The 19,036-nt window shown below is 41.2% G+C and overlaps 1 protein-coding gene across 5 annotated transcripts in view; it reads left to right on the plus strand.

Moving 5' to 3' along the window:
- osbpl1a (oxysterol binding protein-like 1A) overlaps positions 1-18,732 on the plus strand; it is a 25,892-nt gene extending 7,160 nt beyond the window's left edge. For 3 of the 5 annotated variants that reach the window (XM_071345345.1, XM_071345344.1, XM_071345343.1), the window contains exons 7-29: positions 141-285; positions 417-484; positions 602-646; positions 784-857; positions 1,054-1,117; positions 1,222-1,323; positions 4,121-4,243; positions 4,598-4,679; positions 4,983-5,089; positions 10,676-10,838; positions 11,333-11,504; positions 12,759-12,834; positions 13,483-13,617; positions 13,796-13,893; positions 14,023-14,205; positions 14,319-14,426; positions 14,545-14,634; positions 14,778-14,901; positions 15,261-15,374; positions 15,543-15,666; positions 16,699-16,789; positions 16,991-17,035; positions 17,331-18,732. In XM_071345345.1, the coding sequence (XP_071201446.1) occupies positions 141-285; positions 417-484; positions 602-646; positions 784-857; positions 1,054-1,117; positions 1,222-1,323; positions 4,121-4,243; positions 4,598-4,679; positions 4,983-5,089; positions 10,676-10,838; positions 11,333-11,504; positions 12,759-12,834; positions 13,483-13,617; positions 13,796-13,893; positions 14,023-14,205; positions 14,319-14,426; positions 14,545-14,634; positions 14,778-14,901; positions 15,261-15,374; positions 15,543-15,666; positions 16,699-16,789; positions 16,991-17,035; positions 17,331-17,433 (2,436 nt within the window). In that variant the 3' untranslated portion in view covers positions 17,434-18,732. The remainder of the gene's footprint in view (positions 1-140; positions 286-416; positions 485-601; positions 647-783; positions 858-1,053; positions 1,118-1,221; positions 1,324-4,120; positions 4,244-4,597; positions 4,680-4,982; positions 5,090-10,675; positions 10,839-11,332; positions 11,505-12,758; positions 12,835-13,482; positions 13,618-13,795; positions 13,894-14,022; positions 14,206-14,318; positions 14,427-14,544; positions 14,635-14,777; positions 14,902-15,260; positions 15,375-15,542; positions 15,667-16,698; positions 16,790-16,990; positions 17,036-17,330) is intronic. The other 2 variants (XM_071345346.1, XM_071345347.1) reach the window with 2 other exon arrangements.
- The last annotated feature ends 304 nt before the right edge of the window (positions 18,733-19,036 follow it).

Below are 19,036 nucleotides of genomic sequence, written 5' to 3' on the forward strand. Positions count from 1 at the left end.
AATACAAAGTTTGGGTCCACACTATCTGTTACTTTACCAATTTCGAAATAATAACTTTTCTCTCAGTATATGATAAGAAACATATCCTTCTCGGTTTTGTCTTTTTACCCAACAGGCTCTCTTTGTCACTCTTGTTTTAGCTTAACAGGAAAAAGCCTCCAGACATTAACTGCTGTGATCTCTTGGGTAACACCCCACTGCACTGCGCTGCCTACCGTGGTCAGAAGCTATGTGCCCTGAAACTGCTAAAGAAGGGTGCTAGCCCCAACATCAAGAATAAAAATGGTAAAGATGGGCTCAGTCAGTAGATGAAAGGGTACATACTTAGAAGTTTCATGTTGGTTATTTTAACATCCGTGCCAGTGTTCTGGTATAGTTTTCTGTATAATGATTCCTTTTCTTTGACTTGTGCACAGATCAGACTGTGTTTGACCTTGCAAACAACACAGAGATAAAGCAGATTCTGGAAGGCAATATTCAAAAAGTGAGTGTTAAAGTGATTTGTTTTGTAAAAAAATTATTGAAGTCTGACTTGACCGCACATTATGTTGTTGGAGAAAGCAACCATTACAAATGTTGTCTCTAAACTTGTCTCTCAAAGGGTATGACTCACCATGTCCAGATGTTTGAAGGAGCCCTTTGGAAGGTACAGTTGTTTGCAGATTATTCTACTATTTTCACTGTCATGTTGTCAACATTGAAAAGTTTATTATCACTTGATAACATTTTTATGTACATGATTGATGACTTATAAACACAAACTTGTCCTGACCCTTCTGTCAGAGTTCCCGGTTTTTAGGCTGGCGTTCCTACTGGGTGGTCCTCCAAGATGGGGTTCTGTCCTGGTACTCTAAACAGTAGGTGCTCTCTCTCCTTCCTTAGACACAAGCTTGGTCATTTGAACCTCTTCCTGATGTTCTATGATTGGTACAATAATTTCAACAGCAGAAGTGAATCTTAAGTTAGATTCAACTGCTAAAGGACACCTTTGACCCACACTAGATTCTTACACCTATTCTTTCTTTCTCTCTCTCTCTCCGTCTGCCTCCTAAGGTTGGATGCAGCTGCCAATGTCCGAAGACAAGGCTGTAAGCCCCTGACCCAAGCCCATTGTTTGGTAGGCCTTGATTGTTTGTTCTCTCATCAGATTTAACATGGTGACAGTATTTACTGGAATATTAGGGTAGAATATGACCTTGTGTTTTACCATTTATTTTTCAGATCAAAGCTAGAGACAACTGCTTTTTCACACTCAAGTGCTTCGATGACAGTGTGCATCATTTCAAAGTGTCTCCCAAGAATGACCCTGAGGCAACAAGAAAAGTAAGATGTAGTTTGTTTTACTGAAATATTTTTCTACAGTGCAATCGAAGTATTCAGACCCCTGACTTTTTCCACATTTTGTTACGTTACAGCCTTATTCTAAAATTGCTGAAATAGTTTCCCCCCTCATCAATCTACACACACTACCCCATAAAGACAAAGCAAAAACAGGTTTTTAGAATTTCTTTCAAATGTATAGCAAAAAAAGTAACTGAAATGTTACATTTACATAAGTATTAAGACCCTTTACTCAGTACTTTGTTGAAGCACCTTTAGCAGCGATTACAGCCTTGAGTCTTCTTGGGTATGATGCTACAAGCTTGGCACACCTGTATTTGGGGTTTCTCCCATTCTTCTCTGCAGATCATCTCAAGATCTGTCAGGTTGGATGTGGAGCGTCGGTGCACAGCTATTTTCAGGTTTCCAGAAAGTCCGGGCTCTGGCTGGGCCATTCAAGGACACTCTGAGACTTGTCCCGAAGCCACTCCTGCGTTGTCTTGGCTGTGTACTTACAGTTGTTGTCCTGTTGGAAGGTGAACCTTTGCCCCCAGACTGAGGTCCTGAGCGCTCTGGAGCAGGTTTTCGTCAAGTATCTCTCTGTACTTTGCTCCGTTCATCTTTCCCTCGATCCTGACAAGACGTCCAGTCCCTGCCGCTGAAAAGCATCCCCACAGCATGATGATGCTGCCACCACCATGCTTCAAATCAAATCAATTTTTTTTTGTCACATACACATGGTTAGCAGATGTTAATGCGAGTGTAGCGAAATGCTTGTGCTTCTAGTTCCGACAATGCAGTAATAACCAACAAGTAAGCTAACCTAACAATTCCACAACTACTACCTTATACACACAAGTGTAAAGGGATAAAGAATATGTACATAAAGATATATGAATGAGTGATGGTACAGAACGGCGTAGGCAAGATGCAGTAGATGGTATAGAGTACAGTCTATACATATGAGATGAGTAATGTAGGGTATGTAAACATAAAGTGGCATAGTTTAAAGTGGCTAGTGATACATGTATTACATAAAGATGGCAAGATGCAGTAGATGGTATCGAGTACAGTATATACATATGAGATGAGTAATGTAGGGTATGTAAACATTATATTAAGTGGCATTGTTTAAAGTGGCTAGTGATACATTTTTACATAATTTCCATCAATTCCCGTTATTAAAGTGGCTGGAGTTGAGTCAGTATGTTGGCAGCGGCCACTAAATGTTAGTGGTGGCTGTTTAACAGTCTGATGGCCTTGAGATAGAAGCTGTTTTTCAGTCTCTCTGTCCCTGCTTTGATGCACCTGTACTGACCTCGCCTTCTGGATGATAGCGGGGTGAACAGGCAGTGGCTCGGGTGGTTGTTGTCCTTGATGATCTTTATGGCCTTCCTGTGACATCGGGTGGTGTAGGTGTCCTGGAGGGCAGGTAGTTTGCCCCCGGTGATGCGTTGTGCAGACCTCACTACCCTCTGGAGAGCCTTACGGTTGTGGGTGGAGCAGTTGCCGTACCAGGCGGTGATACAGCCTGACAGGATGCTCTCGATTGTGCATCTGTAGAAGTTTGTGAGTGCTTTTGGTGACAAGCCGAATTTCTTCAGCCTCCTGAGGTCTTCGCCATAGAGATGGTGCCAGGTTTCCTCCAGATGTGACGCTTGACATTCAGGCCAATATCTTGGTTTTATCAGACCAGAGAATCTTGTTTCTCATGGTCTGAATCCTTTAGGTGCCTTTTGGCAAACTCTAAGCGGGCTGTCATGTGCCTTTTACTGAGGAGTGGCTTCCATTTGGCCACTCTACCATAAAGGCCTGATTATTGGAGTGCTGCAGAGATGGTTGTCCTTCTGGAAGGTTCTCCCATCTCCACAGATGAACTCTGAAGCTCTGTCAGAGTGACCATTGGGTTCTTGGTCACCTCCCTGACCAAGGCACTTCTCCTCCGATTACTCAGTTTGGTGGGGCAGCCAGCTCTAGGAAGAGTTAGTGGTTCCAAACTTCTTCCATTTAAGAATGATGGAGGCCACTGTGTTTTTGGGGAGCTTCAATGCTGCAGAATGTTTTTGGTACACTTTTCCAGGTCTGTGGCTCGACATCATCCTGTCTCGGTGGCGATACGTACAATTCCTTCAAACCTCATGGCTTGGCTTTTGCTCTGACATGCACTGTCACCTGTGGGACCTTATATAGACAGGTGTGTGCCTTTCCAAATCATGTCCAATCAATTTGTAGAAACATCTCAAGGATGATCAATGGAAACAGGATGCACCTGATTTCAATTTCAAGTCTCATAGCAAAGGGTCTGAATACTTATGTAAATGAGGTTTAAAAAATATATAAATGTGCAAAAAAATATCTTAACCTGTTTTCGCTTTGTCATTATGGTGTATTGTGTGTAGTAATTTAATCCATTTTAGAATAAGGCTGTGATGTAACAATGCGGAAAAAGGGAAGGGGCCTGAATACTTTCCGAATGCACTGTATATCATCAATACTGCTTTTCATTGCTTCAGTTTTTTTCTATAGCTTTCATAAGTTAAAGAACATCCTTTTTTTTTTTTTTTTAAACAAACATTATTTTGTGTTAGAAAAAAACGGCCTACATTTGAATAAACCTACAAACAGTCTGACATACGCGCAGACAACAAATTCCGCTATTCTCATAACCTAATTTTCCCCCTGTCATAAGTCATGTGAGAGCCCAATTATTAGCCTAAGAGCAGAACATGCAGCAGCACAGTACAGTGTACTTAAGTCCATCGTGCAGCTCAGATGAGTGCATGTTTGTTCTGTCCTGCAGAGGTGGATGGATGCTATGGAGGAACACTCTGCCTACAGTACACACTACTGCTCTCAGGATCAGGGCAGCGAGGAGGATGAGGAAGAAGTCTTGAGTGTGGGAGAGCTGACGGAATCATTACAGGTAACAAACCAGTCTACAACCTGTTTATCTGATGGTTGCTATTTCTCTCTTGCTGTCTCTCCTCACACCTCCATCCTCTCATGGTCAAAATGTAAATTCTGCTTCTGCTATTTTTTTATTATTATTTTTTTTACATGTAATGGGGAATCTTAAGATCATTAATATTCACAGTTAACGCTAGCGTACCTGTAGACTTCCTGTCATTGCGCTAATGCTAGTTAGCAGTGGCTGGCAAAACCTTCTCTAACTTCCTTCATACTGCATGCAGAGACATACAAATGTTGCAGTATGCCTTTAAGTATGGTTGTCATGTGTTTCCCCTCTTCTTTCTTTGTTTCGCCTCCTCCCTGGCAGTCAGCTGAAGCTTGTCACCAGAAGCTGGAGAAGGAGGTTGGAGCATTCCTCTCCTTGGTGAAAGAAGATGGACTTGCTGAGAGTAAAGCCTTTCCTTTCATTGGAACTCCATTGCCACAGACATGTAGTACAATACCCTCATTCATAGCATAAATGTCAAATGTAATTGCACTTTTCATTGTATTTCACTTCCAATAGAAGCTCGTGCCTAAACCAATTGACCCATCTTTAGGGTAAGACTAGGATGCAACGATAGCCCTTTAAAATTTAGTCTGAATTCAGCCGACAAGACTTTAGTGGTACATTTTATGTTACCGTTACAAACACTATTTGACTGTTCTCTCAGAACACCACAAATGTCCTGTGGTCTTGTTTGTCCCCTCAGAGCTGCCGCCCGTGATGCTGCAGAAGATGAAGGAGGTGTGTGAGCTGTCCAGTGAGACCTACTCTCATCTCAACCACTGCCTCAGCCTCTTCTCCAGACAGGATGGGGTACGTCACTTCACTTCTGTGTCAACTAACTTCGTTGCTCTGCCAATAGACTTTGTTTTTACTACCGATAATCGCTCACAAAGTCACTTGATTACAGAGGATATACTCTGAGGACAAAGATTCAGAGGTATTTCGCATACACGCAGCCTCACAAAAACGCAAAGTGTCCCATTTCCCAGTGCTATGAGAGTAGAATCTGTGGTTTACAAACATTTGATTTGCACAGAGAGAATCATGTTGAGTTCCAGTATATAACGGAGTTGAGCTCCAGAATAGGGATGGAGAACATTGGGGCTATTAATGAGGCACAATTTGATATGTGTCCACATGCATTTACATCATACTGTACATTATATCTGATGTTTTGACTCGCTAAACATGCAGGAGAGATAAAGTAGAGAATAGATAAATGTTGTTTTTTTCTGTGTTACGTACAGTAAATGTTTATGTGCAATTTAATTGGCATTTTAATAAGAGCTTATCTGCATTATTTTACTATTCTCATCCTAACCTATGATTGTGTGGCAAAGGTGAAATGAGCATCTGGGTGTAGGCCTAATAAATGTGTGATCTGGCAGGCAAATGGATTGCTACTGCTATGATGGATTATTAATCTAGATTATCAACCAAACTGTGTAGGATGTCACAGTTGTCAGGGGCCAACCATTGTTACCACTTTACAGAGTGTCCCATGGCTTCCCAGACTGTTACTGTGGCGCTAATGTCTATTTCAGCTCAGGATGTGTTGTATTATAGGTCTCAACAATCACATAATTATAAGTGACTGTGCAATGCATTGGAACTATAATAATTATTTAGAGTTGAATCATTTTGAGTTGAACTTGTAATATTTGAGCTGTCAAAGAGAGCAATCTCTCCGGCTTCTATCACAGGGTCATGTGGTGAATGTGTTCTGTTGGGTTGTAATTTGAAATACTTGCTACACTAGAATTGAAGGGTTAAATGTAGGAGGAATGTATATGGTGGGTTCAATTAAGGGTGGATATGAGCCATGGGCTACTAAGTAAGGGGAAAGGCAATCGCATGGTTACGGTCACTGATAAGGGTGGATTAGTGAGGAATGGGGCCGAGGTCAGGTCACATGAAGGGAGAAGGAACAGTTTATTACCCATGTCACTTAATTTCCTGCCTAGCAACACAGATGTAATGTTTATTGAAAAGGAGGAGACTCCGCCTAAAGGGGGGATATATATACAGGTGCTGGTGGGAAAATGTATTTTTCAGCTGTTTGACCCATTGGGTGAATAAACTTGGTTTGAGCTTTTTCGAGTTGTCCGTTAGTTTTTACTGTTTATTTAGAACCTAACAGTTCAAACCGTATTGATGAGCAGTGAAGAAGCCATTGCTCCAGCCTCATTCCATAACAGTGGCTTCCAGATGTGGTTCTACAGCCTAGTAGTGCTAGCTAGCTTCCCCATGAGATGGGCTCTACAGCCTAGCAGTGCTAGCTAGCTTCCCCATGAGATGGGCTCTACAGCCTAGCAGTGCTAGCTAGCTTCCCCATGAGATGGGCTCTACAGCCTAGCAGTGCTAGCTAGCTGGCTCTTGGGTGGAGGAGGCTGTGGAGCCACTCTACAGTAATAAAGTGACCAGCAGTCATGACCTTGGAAAGGTGTTGCTCTCCCATACAATGGTGTACTGTACATGGACCTGAGGGTGAACTATTAATGAGGCACAATTTGATCTGTCCACATGCATTTACATCATACTGTACATTATATCTGATGTTTTGACTCGCAAACTGTTTGTGTGAGGTGGAAATGCCTAATGTAGTGTTTATTTTTGCCCAAAAGCCCAGATATGTAGAGATTACAGAGAGATGGAAAGAACTTAAGTCTAATGATGTGGTAGAATGAAGAGTGTCACTCATTTCTACATGTGTTATCACTGCCAGATGGTGACGGAAAGAGATGCAGTACAGAGATAACTAATAATTTGAGTGGAGAGGGAGCGTGTGTGTGACTAGGCCTACTTCATAGAGGATTAGAGCGTCTGCTAAATGACTAAAATTTCAATGTAATAGAGTGCTTTGTGGAGGATTGAACTCACTCTGGTGGATCGTGACTGTCTGAAAGTGATTCTCTACAGAACTACATCCGCCATTGCTCAGAGTCACTCTCCAGCTCAAACTACTGGGACGGCAACTGTTACTACTGCTGCTAAGTGCTACTACAGTACCATCATCTGGTGATTACAACACAGCTGAAGGCCTATCCTATGGGAGAAACTCTTTACCAGCAAAGCATATGGAGGAGGCTACATTTATTGTGAGTTTATTTGCGACTCGAGTTCAGTGAGCTTTGCTGTGATTGTGTTATTGTAGTTGGTTCCTGGTTTGAAGTGTGACTGTTTCACTGTGACTCACTGCTACTGCATCTTTTGGTTTTAAATGTTGTTTAAGTATGATAACAAGGATGATACTGCCATATATAAAACTTTACATGTGATTGGGAATCAGCGACGTTATTGCAGTGTTACAGGGACTAACGATGACTAGCTGTTGGACAGACATTTTGCATGATTTTGTTAATGAATCTGTAGTTTCATTACTTCAGTTTGGATTTTCTCTCCATTTATTGGTGAACCCTCACAAAAGCAAGGTATAATATCATAAGCTCCCTGGTTATCATATGATGTTGAATATGCTATTTATAATTATACTGAAGTTGTGCAGGATGTGACTGATAATTGCGTAATCTCTCATTATAAAACTGTTGAGCAGATTGGTCCTAAAGTAGTTACTTACTGCCTGTGCTGTTACTGTTAATTAATCCATTACATTCAGGCTGTTTAGTTTTTGACATTGAATGAGATGTTTCAGTGGATCTTAGTGGAGGCCTAGACAGAATTCTACCAAGTCCTCAGAGACATCTTGCTGTTTGTCTATATGCTACCTTACGTTATCTGTAAGTCTGCTTCCGCTCCCATCAATTCCCAGCCTTGGTTACAGTTGAGCTGTACTGTAGTTCACTGTGGTGTGTGTATCTACCTTCACGACTTTGAGTTGCCCTCACCAGAAACTCTATCCTTGCTGTCTCTTGAAAGTTATTTAAATTTTTGGGCTCATATATCTGGCTTTATGCAGAGAAGTACCAGCCAAGCCACAGTGTTTCAATGGATCCAAGAAATTCAGATTTTGGAAAGGAGAAGGTGTATGGTCATGTGGTATATTTTAGGTATAGACCTTTTTTTGGAATGTAAACAATAACAAACTCATTTAAAACGCCCGTCCCCACTCTACATCCGGGGGGATAGCTAGCTCCCCCAGAGAACGCAACATGTCAAATGCAAGTTACAAGCAGAAAAGTAAACAAAGTCTACTTAGAAAAATGGAAAAGCGGCGTTACATGTAGCCTAGTCAGTGTATGGAGGAGGCGGAGCTAGCCAGACAGACACTTCAGAGGACGTGGGCTACTTGGCCTGGATAGTGGTGAAATTGCAGTTAGTATTCCATTTAACCCATCTTCAAAGGTATAATTGTAGCTCTCATTTCAGCTCTCATTTGTTGACAAAGTAAACATGTTAAAATGTGATTGTGATCATTTGAGACTAATATAATCTTTCACAATAAACAAATAATTCACATTAATACTCATAGTAATAATAGGCATAGTAATGAACTAAAAGTTTTTGTTCTGAAGATGCAGAATAATTTACATAACACAATTAAATAGTATCCAAACATAGCGTAATGGCAGTGTAGTACAATACAAGGAATCCATGTGCAGTAGAGACAACAGCAGTGTGGGTGTAGAGATCTTGAGTCATCTTGTGACAAGAACAGAATAGACACTTTATTGTCCACTGGTTAGAACAGATGTGTCTTCTGCTTTTCCCAACACCCTGCAGTGCAGCACCCCTAGGTGGTGAGCAATTGTGTGTGGGGGGGTGTTTAAGTGCCTTTCTCAAGGACACAATGGCAGGAGATGGTACAAGGAATCCTTCCAGCTGCCAGTTCAATTCCATACCCATTTCTTTTTTTTGTCATCCTGGGCTTGAACCATTGTAGTCATGGCACCACACGTATTCATTGCTCCTGTAGTAGTCTAGCCATAGAGCAGTGTTTCCTGGTCCTAGGGGCCCAAAGGGGTGCACATTTTTGTTTTTGCCTTACCACTACACATCTGTTTCAAATCATCAACGTTAGATATGTTAATCATTTGAATTGGCTGTGTAGTGTGAAGCCAAAAATAAGAAGACGCACCCCTTTGGGTCCCCAGGACCAGGATTGAGAAACAGAGGTTGGTGAGGTAGACCAGCAGCTGGAAAGTTGCTGGTTTAAGCCCCAGCCCGGGCAACACAAACATGGGAATGGAACTGAACTGTAGTAGTAGAGACATTAGGCTTATGATTATGGGCTAGCATTTCAATATATCTAGCTGGCTACCGTATCTAACGTTAAGCCTAATACTATAAAATAATGTAGCCAAGTCCTCTATGATACTTAGTTAGTTAGCGCAAGGTCCATTACTGGGTTAACTTGACAAGCCACCCCGTCAGCTTTGGGGGTAAAAAGCTGTATCGGTTGTTTGCACAGAGCGCATCTATGGTAGCTTAACAACAATACATGGATGTAGCTATTGTGTCTCACAGAATTAGCTATTCAAATGTTAGCTAGTCAAGAGTTAGCTACTGGCTAACTAGATAGAGATGTTACAGCAACCCACAATCACATTTATTTTCCTGTTGCACAGTTATTTTTGGGTGGCATAGACGGCTTTTAACAGAATAGACAGCTTTAGCTTGGCCTTCAGACACCGATAGCTAGCATATTAGCTAATCAAATAACACGTTCACGTTACCTGAAGTGAAATGTAGCCAGACCTTCATAGCAGTGATCCACGCACGTTGTCCTGTTTTAACAAACCTCAACAACACCGCACTTGACCCTTATACCTCAGTGTTCGCTACCTTTTAGTAGCGAAAGCTATCTAGCTAAAACTTTCACAGGTCAGAGTGCGAATTACACATTTGGGACACAGAAAAGGGGAGAGGGGAAGGAGAGCTAGCTACAACATGTTGACGGCTCTCACTACAATCAAAACTAAACAAACTTGTGCCACGCAACAGGAAGTGGTCGATGGCCAGGATTCAACAATCAACAGTTCTAGAAAAGTATATTTTTATGTATTGTATTTTCACAGAAGATCAAGTAACTAGTATGTATAATTGGCCATTTCCTTGCCTATTGTGGTCATCTGATCTCCTCTGTTCCAAGAGGATCATGTTCTCTGGACAGCCATTTGAGATGGCAAGTTTCAGGCACCTGTCCTCCACTACAGCCAAACAGGTCTTGTTCCTCTCAGCACTGCTTCACTCTGGCCCTGTGACGTCTGTCTGCTGATCTGAGCACAGTAATAAGAGTGATCAGTTAGTATGCTAATCTTGTTGTCTACATACCTACACAATTTAGGTCCTCTCATCCGTACAGAGATCTCTGCTGATATCTATACTCTATTCACTGTATACTATAACTTGCTTTTCAGTGTTGATATTTGTAGGCCATGAAGTGCCATCAAACATATACTGTATGATTATTAATTATTGTGTGTGTGTGTGGTTTAGGTGCGCAGTCTGAAATTGGAGCAGGAGGTGGAGAAGAATAAGATCCTGTCTGAAGCGTTACAGACTCTGGCTACAGAGCACCACGAACTTGAGCAGTCCGTTGTCACAGGCTCCTCTCCACAGGGCGCGCTCAGTGAGGATGACTTCCACGACGCTGTGTCTGGTGAGTATGGCTTGTTTTAATTTACGATCGGATTGATTTAGTGAGAGAACTTGTCTCACCTGTTTGACACGGATTATTTTCTTGATGCCTTTAGCTGTTCATGTATTTTATGATCTTTGTGTTTACATGTTGTGCTAAGATGACTTGCTTGTTTGAATGTAGTGTGTGCACCAATTTAGTTGCAGTTGAGCAATGCCTACATTCCTACAATATAGTATTCAACTTTGAAAATGCTTATAACAGTCCTTTACAAGATGGCCTGTGATGAAATTTAGGATTTTTGTAATGATCGATTGACCGATGCCTTCATCTGTTGGTTCAGGGCACTTTAAATGCAACTCTATCCAGAGATCAGGTTTGTCCCCTCAGGGCTTTAGGGAGGCTCAGGGAAAAGTGTCAGTTGCCGATAGCGACATGCAGTCATTCATAGCACTTTCCCTCATATTTCTAGTCCCTGTCTTTACAACATGCCTGCTTATACCTTTCCCTCTCAGACTCGGAATCGGAGCACTCTCTGAGCGGCTTTGAGACGGTGGCCAGCCATTCGTTCGACGAGGAAGGCTCTGTCCTGTTCAGCAGCGAGCACAGCAGCCCCACCAACATGTCTCGAGAGGATCACCATCAGAATGAGGATGAGTCCCAACCCAATGTGATCGTGAGGCACAGGTGAGCTGAGCCCCCCTGACACACCCCTCCTACCCACCCAGCTTCTATCCCATCCACCCTACATCCAAGCACACACAGACAAGCGTCCTGTTTACATTACACAGCTGTTTTTACTAGAAGGTAGAAGCTTCCGATTTGGATTAAACATGGAAAGAAAAGTCACTTTGCCTCTTTGCACAATACCTTAACTTTTAAAGTCATATTTTTATTGTTTGTTAATGAACATTTTGTCCCTGACTTTCCATTTGAGAGAAACCCTTTCTGTAAAAAATGAATTAGTGTTTTTTAAAACTAACTCAATTCAGAGGTGGAGTTTCTTCCAGCTCCTGAAGCTAAGTCTTGTTCTTTACCTTACTGCTTGTTTACTTGTGTTCCTAGACTGCCAGGATCATACCTATGGGTTATTTTTAGGGTTTTCCCTGTTCCTGCCAAGTCAGTCAGAGTGAATAATTTAGCGAGCCGTCCAGGCAGGAGAAAGGCTCTCATTGAGAAGGCCGAGCAACCTGTAGGACCAGTTAAACATTGAGGTCACAATGTAATGCAGTAATCGGAACTCGGTAGGATCCTATGTTCACTGGTCCATTCAGTCTGGAGGCTGATCAGGGTGTAGGAGTGGAGGGCAGATTTTTGGGATGGCCATTAATTTGATTGCTTTTTCCACTCGGTCTCATTCAGTGTCTTAAAGAAAGAAACATGAAAAAACAACAACCTGTGGTGGTTGAAATAGCCAAACTCAACCAGACTGGCAGTTAGGAAGTGAATTAAATAGCATATTCACTAAATGGGATGTGTGAACTAGAGTATCCACATGTTTTTATCTTCTTCCGCTGTCTTTGTGTGAGCAAGAATTTATGTTGAATGTAGGTGTTCATATGAATGTACATGTGTTGGTCAAGTTACTCTAACCATAAATAGAGTAGCAGTGAAGGCCTCAAGGATCAGATATTTCCATGGCTGGCTACTGGACACCTTGTATAGTGGTGTTGATTGTAGACCTGGGCCTTAGTCCAATAGTCCGCTCTGCACGTGCCTGAAACAAAACTGAAGGCTTTTGTTGCACTCAGCAGACTATATTGTCCTGAATAAGATATGACTCCTGCATTAGTGAAATGGCATCTGTTACACGTCTAATCCAATGAAACGCAGATCACTGTACCATAAGGGTAGAGTCAAAGTCAACAGAGCGCACAGTGGTACTTGTGTCATTTGTACATTTACCTTTTATGTGTGTGTGTATGATGTCCCTCACTCCAGAACAAGTTTACCAGCACCCATGTTCTCCAGAAACGACTTTAGCATCTGGAGTATCCTGAGGAAATGCATTGGCATGGTGAGCTACCAACTAGCATTCTGCTTTATTGTGGCCATAATAGTCCCTGTATTAAGCTCAGTCAATCCTATACTGATGTTTTGTTCAGTAAGTAACGTACATCTATACAACAATATGTGTCTTTTCTTGGGCTACCGCTTAGAGCATGTACAGGCTCTAGCATGTCATGATCCTGATGTGGAATGTGGTTCAGTAGCCGAGGAGGGTAATATGTGTGTGTGTGTGTATATATATATATATATATATACATACATACATACATACATACAGAACCCTAGTATGAAAACTAATCCTGTTCAATGTTTAGCTATGGCCCAGTACTGTAACGGATTAAATGTCAGTGCTTCAGGTTTTTTGGGTTCTGTATGGACTAATTGATGCTCTGAGTAGGATGTATGTGTGCATTTTAAAACGGTATACACTAGTATTTACATTTACACCATTACATTTCATTGTTTCGCTATAGCTTGTTATGCTATGATGAGCCTATGGGATGTTTGAATTATGCAACCTTTCCATGGTGCATTGCATAACTGCTTATTCCTCATTCCAAGAGACTTTCTTATTTAATGGTTTGAAGATGGGAATCACGTAGTACAACTACTTGTGCTCTCGTTTTCTCTCTTTCTTTCTCTTGTTCTCTCTCAGGAGCTGTCTAAGATTACCATGCCAGTGATTTTTAATGAGCCCCTGAGCTTCCTGCAGCGTCTGACAGAGTACATGGAGCACACGTACCTCATCCACCAGGCCAACGCCTCCTCTGACTCCATAGAGAGGATGAAGGTACACACAAGAGAAATGATCTGGAACACGGGTTTGATTATTGATTTATTTTTGTCAACTTTTTGGTACACATTGAGAGCAACAAGCATAGAAAGGTATTGTATAACACACATACTGCATGTAGGGGGAAAAAGAGTAATAAAGTCTCTACATCAAGTAATCTGTTTTGCATTGACAGTGTGTGGCAGCGTTTGCTGTTTCTGCTGTGGCTTCCCAGTGGGAGAGAACTGGAAAACCCTTCAACCCGCTACTGGGAGAGACCTACGAACTGGTCAGGTAAGAGTGAGGGAGGAGTACATCTCTAGGACTGGTGATTTATTTGGAGGATGAGAAGTGTTGAGCCAGCTATTTTACAGCATTGGTTACTACTCTTACCCTCCCAATCCCCACCCTTTTCTCTGGCAGAGAAGACCTGGGGTTCAGGTTGATCTCAGAGCAGGTGAGCCACCACCCACCAGTCAGTGCGTTCCACGCCGAAGGCCTGAAGAAAGACTTTGTGTTCCACGGCTCCATCTACCCCAAACTCAAGTTCTGGGGCAAGAGCGTGGAGGCTGAACCCAAAGGCATCATCACACTGGAGCTGCCCAGGTAAACATGCTCATTCATGCACTAACAATAGTTGTGATGTTTTGTCATGTTGTCTGTGTGAAGCCAAAATGTATTGTTCAAAGACATGTTGTTTTAGTTATTTGTACTTCCAGGTATAATGAGGCCTACACATGGACAAACCCAACATGTTGCGTCCACAACATCATTGTGGGGCAACTGTGGATTGAGCAGTATGGCAACATGGAGGTGCTCAACCACAAGTAAGGGAAACACTCTCACATGTTTAGACTAAGATAGGAAGTGCAATGTGTGAATGAGGAAGTATGACAAAAATGAAAGGGGAAATTATGAAATGGTGTTTTTGCTTTTTTTTCACAGAACTGGAGAAAGATGCTGTCTGAATTTCAAACCCTGTGGCCTTTTTGGCAAGGAATTGCACAAAGTTGAAGGCTACATTCTGGACAAAAGGTATGATTTTAATGTTGTGGCGGCTTTGATTTAGCCAGCCTATCAAAGTACCTCACGTTTTTCATATATTTCTCCAGCATGTTGCCATATTGTCAGTGATGTCTGCAGTATTTGAACCGACAGTATTTGTGTTTTTGGCAAAGCAAAAAGAAGGTATGTTCTCTCTATGGAAAGTGGACAGAGTGTATGTACATAGTGGATTCTGCTGCATTGGAGGCACATAAGAGAAGTGGGAAGAGGGCAGAGGAAAAGAAAAGCTGTAAACAGGTGTGTATGTAAACAAGTGTGTGTATGTAAACGGGTGTGTATACCCCATAAACTCATGTAATCCCCATTACATGGCGAACAAATACTTTTGAGTTCTCCATTCCTGAGGGTTTTTGTTAATCCCAAGAATGTAATGTGCTGGGGTGTCAAGTTAAACATGTTGAAAGTGTAAAATGTTAAAATGTACTGTGTTATGACAACTCTTACGTAGTAGAAGAGCTTCAGTGGAGTGTTCCTGCATTAGAGTTTGGATGTATTTTATGAAATTGTATATGCAGGGCTCCCTCGTCAAAGAGACCCTGGTCCCAATGGTGACTCCCTGATTAAATAAAGATAAATGCATTTGTGCTGTTGTTCAGGGTTCTGGTGAGGAGGTGGAGGAGATCCCCCTACCAGAGGCTGACACCGTAGAGGTGATCCCAGGCAGCCAGCTCCTGTGGAGGATAGCCCCAAGACCAGAAAACTCTATAGAGGTTAGACACATAAGAAAACACTCCTGTTTAGATGGATGGTGTATTCAAGCATACAAAGATGCAGAGGCTTAGAAACCTCAAGATCATAAAGCATAATTTTACAGTCTTCATGGCTTTGTATTGAAATATTCAGTCCTGGAAAAACAAAATGTTTGTGTATATTTGTAGATGTACAGCTTCACGTCGTTTGCCATGCAACTGAATGAGCTGGATAAGGATATGGAGGGGCTCATCCCAAAGACAGACTGCAGGCTGAGGCCCGACATACGAGCCATGGAGAACGGAGATATTGGTAAGAATCAGGATACGTGCTTGTGTATCATCTGCAAACACTTGGTTTCAAATCAAAGTTTATTGGTCGTGTACACAGATTTACAGATGTTATCGCAGCCATAGTAAAATGCTTATGTCTCTAGTTCCAACAGTGCAGCTCTATATCTAGCAGTACAAAAACAATACAAAAATAAACATTTTTAAAAATGTACAAGAAATTAAGACATCAGAACGATCAATAGCAGAGTCTGGATATATATATATATATATATATATATATATATGTATAAAAATGGTGTGTCATTTTTATTTTGTATTATTTGATTGAACCTTTTATTTAACTAGGCAAGTCAATTAAGAACAAATTGTTATTTATAATGACGGCCTAACAAACCGGTTAAAATGCCTCCTGCTGGGGATGGGGGCTGGGATTAAAAATATAGGACAAAACAAACATCATGACAAGAGACAACACTACATAAAGAGAGACCTAAGACCATAACATGGCAGCAACACAACAACAACACAGTAGCAACACAACATGGCAGCAGCACAGACATGGTACAAACAGTGTTAGGCATCGACAACAGCGCAAAAAAGACACAACAATACATATACTGTGTATAGATCATATGAAAAGGAAAGGTTGTACAGCAGTAGTTATATACGATGAGCCATGCCTAGAATACAGTATATACATATAAAGTGGGTAAAACAGTATGTAAACATTATTAAAGTGACCAGTGTTCAATGACACTATGTACATAGGGCAGCAGTCTCTAAGGTTCAGGGCAGGATACCGGGCGGAGGCCAGCTAGTGATGACTGTTTAACAGTCTGATGGTCTGGAGATGGAAGCTGTCCCAGCTTTAATGCACCTGTACTGTCTCTGCCTTCTAGATGGTAGAGGGGTGAACAGGCTGTGGCTCGGGTGGCTGAGGTCCTTGATGATCTTCTTGGCCTTCCTGTGACACCTGGTGCTGTAGATTTAGCACTGAGTGCACAGTTAATCTAAGGTAGATCAGTGAAAACCCCTTGTGTTCTCCTTGTAGATCTTGCAAGTGAGGAGAAGAAGAGGCTAGAAGAGAAACAGAGAGCTGCACGCAAAACCCGTTCCAAATCTGATGACGAGTGGAAAACAAAGTAAGACTGAGAGAAATACATGTTTTGACAATTTAATTTGTTATATTCTCAATGTACACCAATATTTTTTTTTATAGGGTATCCCTTCATTTAATCAATTTCTCCTTTGGTATCTGGTTTACTGCTTTATACTAATGCAAAGTCCTACTTTTCTCTTCCATTGTCATGTTCTCTGTATTGCACCTTTGCTTTGATGTGAAGAAACCCTGCCCTTGGCCCCAGGTTTGAGTTGCTTGCTCTTCTATGGTGTGCCTTACATGTGCTCTGCACTGTCAAACTGTTGTGTGGTAGCGTAATCTACTGGTGCTAATACATACTGTGCATGCATCAGTTCTGATCTCAAATTGGAAATAATTGCATACACACCCACTGACTATTTATTACACATAACCAATGCATGATTATCTTTTTAGACATACTGTTTTTTTCACTTATGCAATGCTAAATGTAATGTAGATACTAACTCTCATTCATAAAATTACATGATGAAATCCTGACCCCCTACCCACCCATGCTCACTGTATCCCTTCTGTATCTCCAGGTGGTTTCATCAGGATCAGAATCCCCACAACGGCTACCAGGACTGGTTGTTCTCCACTGGCTACTGGGACCGCAACTATTCCCTATTACCTGATATTTATTAATGGACATTCCTTGAATAGTGAGATTTATTCTTATCCACGTCAACTTCCTTATCTATTATGTGATTCCATTCAACTTATTCATTTTTTTAGACCAGTTAATTACATCCAATATGCAAATAGGATATTAATACAATAAAGCCTTAATTTATTACAATTAAAATACTGTGTATGAAAATAACAATAATTGATGATTTTGTAATACAAAATGTTCAGCTGTTAAACATGCTTAAAAATGTAGCATTCGGTCACATTTCATGCAGCCATTTTAGATAATTTACTTTTTAGCATGTGTATTCACTCCATTGTAGCTTGGTTGACAGGGGTTCATGATTTGAGTCGCTGTTCTGTTTTAACTGCATGATGCAGTGTTTTGATTGTGTATGGTGTGATCATCATACAGTATTCTATTTGCACAATCCCACAACCTTGGCCCTTTAGGAACATACAGTATCCACACACTAAATCTGTTGCTCTTAATGTCATGTACAGCTGTGTTGTGTTAACAACTTCATGAAATGTTTCTGTTACAAAAAAGAACTGCACTCACATAATGTACATATTCTCAGTGGTTGGGATTTTTTAGTTAGTTTATAACACTTTCTTTACTTATATTTTAGTATTATCCCACAGCTCAACTGTTGCTGATCCTCATTCCCATTACTTTTTAGTCCATCAATGCTCACATTCATTTGTGAGGTCACTGATTTGACGGACGCATAACACAGTGGATTGTTATTATTTTGGTCTATTGCTCCATTGATTGTAGGAAGAGAAAAATACTGGTACAATGCTTACTGTTGAACGTTACAACACTGCTTAGATAATTATGATCAACACTACAAGATCTGCTCATGACAATCATTGCGGGAGAAAATTAACTCGAGGGCACACATCTCTAAAGGTTATGGTAGTTACATGTTTTATGCACAATTCCCTTCCATTACATTTTTCAGAGCCGCAAGCTATGCAACTATCTAAACAGAGGATTATCCCTGTCTATTCTCTAACAGCTGTCCTTTTACATTCCTCTTTTCAACTGTGAAGAGATCCTATAGGACATGGGTCATAATAGAGAATAATCTAAGTTATGGAATTATGTCATTTAACAATAGGGCTAGTGTAATATGGTTGAGACTTTGTATCATGGTTATAAGGGGGTAAACTTGGTAACAGGGTATCTGGTACTTTGAGGTTATCTGAGAAAATGTATGCAGAGGTAGTACAATCCAATTATTAACATGACCCTTTAACTTTGTTAATAATGAGTATAATAAAATATAACTAACTTCTAAATGTAAACAAGTTTGTTCATTTTGTCAATGAAATGCCTTACTTTTGGCATGGCTCTAGTGGTTCTTGAAGTCAATCTATGTTCCACAGAGAACATTGAGAGAAGTGCTCTATCGAAGGCCCCACAGGATTTGTGCGTCTGCTTCTTCTAACGAACAGTAAGTAGTGTGAGTCCTCACCATTATGCACAGGTATGGCACGAGGCAGGGTGCTCTGCAGCGCAATGACACAGGTTTATTTGAGTTTGACAAACAGGCGAGTAGTCGTATGCGCACTGATGGTGGGTCGGTAATCCATGGTGGTTACCGTAGTC

Source organism: Salvelinus alpinus, chromosome 16, assembly GCF_045679555.1.
Source record: "Salvelinus alpinus chromosome 16, SLU_Salpinus.1, whole genome shotgun sequence".
In the NCBI taxonomy this organism is placed as follows: domain Eukaryota; kingdom Metazoa; phylum Chordata; class Actinopteri; order Salmoniformes; family Salmonidae; genus Salvelinus; species Salvelinus alpinus.